This window comes from Crocodylus porosus, unplaced genomic scaffold, assembly GCF_001723895.1.
Source record: "Crocodylus porosus isolate Cpor-Errol unplaced genomic scaffold, CroPor_comp1, whole genome shotgun sequence".
Taxonomy (NCBI): Eukaryota; Metazoa; Chordata; order Crocodylia; family Crocodylidae; genus Crocodylus; species Crocodylus porosus.
Window position 1 is genome coordinate 20,429,022 of NW_017728914.1, and position 3,130 is coordinate 20,432,151.

At 51.7% G+C, this 3,130-nt stretch overlaps 1 protein-coding gene across 1 annotated transcript; it reads right to left on the bottom strand.

Annotated features, from left to right (window-relative positions):
* Positions 1-411: 411 nt before the first annotated feature.
* Positions 412-2,920, bottom strand: DUSP1 (dual specificity phosphatase 1). The gene is made up of 4 exons (XM_019534955.1): positions 2,486-2,920; positions 2,172-2,320; positions 1,826-2,045; positions 412-1,003 (listed from the first exon to the last, which is right to left on the bottom strand). Exons 1-4 carry the CDS (start codon positions 2,859-2,861, stop codon positions 633-635), a joined length of 1,116 nt encoding a protein of 371 aa, XP_019390500.1. The 5' UTR covers positions 2,862-2,920; the 3' UTR covers positions 412-632.
* Between the last annotated feature and the right edge of the window lie 210 nt (positions 2,921-3,130).

Sequence of the window (3,130 nt, forward strand, 5' to 3'; positions counted from 1 at the left end):
TGTCTTCATAAGAAGAAATATATTATTTCACATCATAAATAAAAATCAGCAAACATACAACCCTTGGCAACTCAAAAAAGCACTCATCTGGTGCTTCTACACCCGTATTGATTAGTTGAGTGGTTTTCAACCTTTTTCTACTGTGGCCCAGTAAAAAAAAAAAAAAAAAAAAAAAAAAAACTGAGGTATTTGGTTTCTCTAGAAATGAAGCTTCAGGCTTGTGAAGGCAGAGACAATACATTTACGTAAAAATAAATAAATAATAGGACTTGTATAAAAAGGGACAGTGTCACTTGCTTTGAATGTCCAGGAATGGAAATACTGGTGAATATGCTACTTAACACAGACTAGGTTTAGAACTGACAGAAGACAAAGATGGAATAGAAGGAAGCAATGTCCTTTTGACTTCTTGGTAGACATCCAGATTTGGTCAAAAAATTGTCAGTCAAGTCAGAATGAACCTAGCTCTCTGGAGCCAGATAAGCTCCTCCCGATTAGTAATAATGTGTTGTTCTGAATGATGGATGAACACAATGAGAATGAAAATGACCAATGACACTGTCCCCAGAGTTATTGCACTTTTTAAATAACAAGGGTCAAGTTTGAGTTCTGAGCAAGTTCTTATCTGCCTTTCAGCAGCTGGGAGAAGTGGTGATGGGGCTCTGAAGATAGCTTAAAGCACTGGATGATGCATGTACAGGGATGGAGACAGGGAAATTGAAGACTGTGGTTGTTGATGTCCCTCTGTCCAATACAGACATAGCTGGGCTTCCAGCTTCTGCTGAGCAGTTTGGGGCTAGGACCTGGGACTCAAACTGCAGCAACTGGCCCATGAAGCTGAAGTTTGGGGAAATGATGCTTCTCCTCTGTTTCACAAACTCAAAGGCTTCATCCAGTTTGACTCTGTTGGTCCGCATGAGATAAGCGAGGCAGATGGTTGCTGATCGGGAGATGCCAGCTTGGCAGTGCACAAATACCCTTCCACCATCATTTTTAACAGAGTCTGAAATACAAATGATTCACTTAAATGCCTGGGTCATGCTACAGAAACACATCTTGCTATTTCATGCTATTGTACTTCTATGTAATATTTTATTTCTTTAGCACTCCAGGAGTCCATGGCACTTTTGCAGACAAAATGGACCCCTGTCCTGAGGGAGGCAGATAGCAAAGGTTTTGATTCTAAAAAACTCTGAATCAATTCATACCAAGTTTCCTTTGCCCACAGATATTAAATTCCCATCAGTGGATGCAGACTAAATTTCACAGGCTGAATCAGATAACATGGTACAGAAAGCAAACAACCTTCAGGATCCTCTAAGGCAGCACTTCTCAACCTTTGGGTCATAACCCAGAAGTGGGTCGCAAGAATGTATGAAAGGATCATACAACTTTAAAAAGGAATCCTCCTTTAAAAAGGAGAAAAAATGTGGGAAGCCGTGGCTTTTTCCTTGCAGCCAGGCAGAGTTCCAGCCTGAAAGGGGCTGCCTGGGGCTCCCCATGCCTCACACCCACCCAATCCCTGCCCCGCACACTGTGGGGAGGGGGCATTGCATCAGGACTGGCTACTGAAGTTTACAAATGGGTCCTGGTACAAAAAAAGGTTGAGACCTGCTGCTCTAAAGATCCTTGGCTCTCAGTAATACAGCCTTCAGGAAGTACCCATAAGGGATAGCTGCTGATTTTCTTTACTTCAATTCCTGAGGAAACAACATGGTGCATCTTAAATTTAAACCCGATTGGGGGAGCTCATCCAAGTTTTCTGCCACAAGGGTAATGCCTGCTCAGCACTTAGAAGCACAGACGCCGGGGAGAGCTCATTTACCTATGAAATCAATGGCTTCGTTAAACCAGGAGCTGATGTCCGCCTTGTGGTTGTCCTCTACTGGGATGCTCTTGTACTGGTAGTGCCCCTCAAAGTGGTTGGGGCAGTTAGCTGAGACATTGATTAACGCCGTGATCCCCAAGGCATCCAACATGTCCTTTCTGGAGGCGTGGTAGGCACTACCCAAGTAGAGGAATGGCAGGATTTCCACAGGGCCACCCTGAGAGGAGAGATGGAGACAGACAATCAGATCATTGCATTCCGTGATGTGCAACAGCTTCTCACCCCTTTGCGATCTGGTTTGCTTTCTCCCGCCACCCCCCCCCACTGCTCACATCCTACCTACCTGGTCATACAGCGGGGTGCCACACGAGCTGCAGCCTGAGTCGGCACTGTCAGGCACACTGCTGGCACTCAGGGGCAGGCTGAGGCCCGTGGGAGGCGATGGCTTGGTGCACAGCTCAGAGCAGGTGGAAGAGAAGGCTTCATACCCTCCTGCCGTGGGGAAAGAAAAAGAGAGAAGCTGGTTTAGGATCAAGTTGGTGCTGAGACGCCTGGGGTTGCCAGGTTGGGCTGTACCCTCAGTTTTGTCCCGATCCTCCCTGGCAGGGGGGATAGGGAGCCGCGTCCCCCTGCCCCGACGCCGCGGGCGGCGCTCACCCTTGAGGAAGCAGACTCGGGTGCCGCGGGCCTCGCGGCACAAGGCGCTGGCGGCCAGCAGCAGGGTGCTGTCCCGCGCCGGCCGCTCTAGCTCCAGCTCGGCGCTGCGCTCGTCCAGCAGCACGACGGCGCGGTAGTGTCCGCGGAGCAGGCGGCCGCGGAGCTCCTCGTTGGGCACGATGTGCTCCAGCCCCATGGCGCCCTTGGCGCGGCGCCGCACGATGGTGCTGAAGCGCACGTTGGCCGAGCCCAGGATGTGCGAGGAGCTGAAGGCGAAGAAGGAGCGGCAGTCCAGCACCAGGCACGGCGCCGCGCCCTCCTGCAGCAGCTCCCGCAGCGCCGCGCAGTCCAGGGCGCACACGTCCATGTTTACCATCGCTCCAACCCCAGGATAGTTCCGTAACGCTGCGTGTAGCGCGTGTGCATGTGTGCCGAGCCCGCCGCCGCTGCCTTATATAGCTGCCGCCGCCCCGCCTCGTTTTAGTTATGAATGAGGCCCGGCCCAGGTGACCGCCCCTGGGGTGGCGACGTCACTTTGGCGCGGGGCCAGTTCTGCTCGCCCTGCCCCGCCCCGCCCCTCCCCGCCAGCAGCACTGACGTCATTGGCAGGCAGCGCCGTCCCCTGCTGGGCAGCCGCTTGAGCTC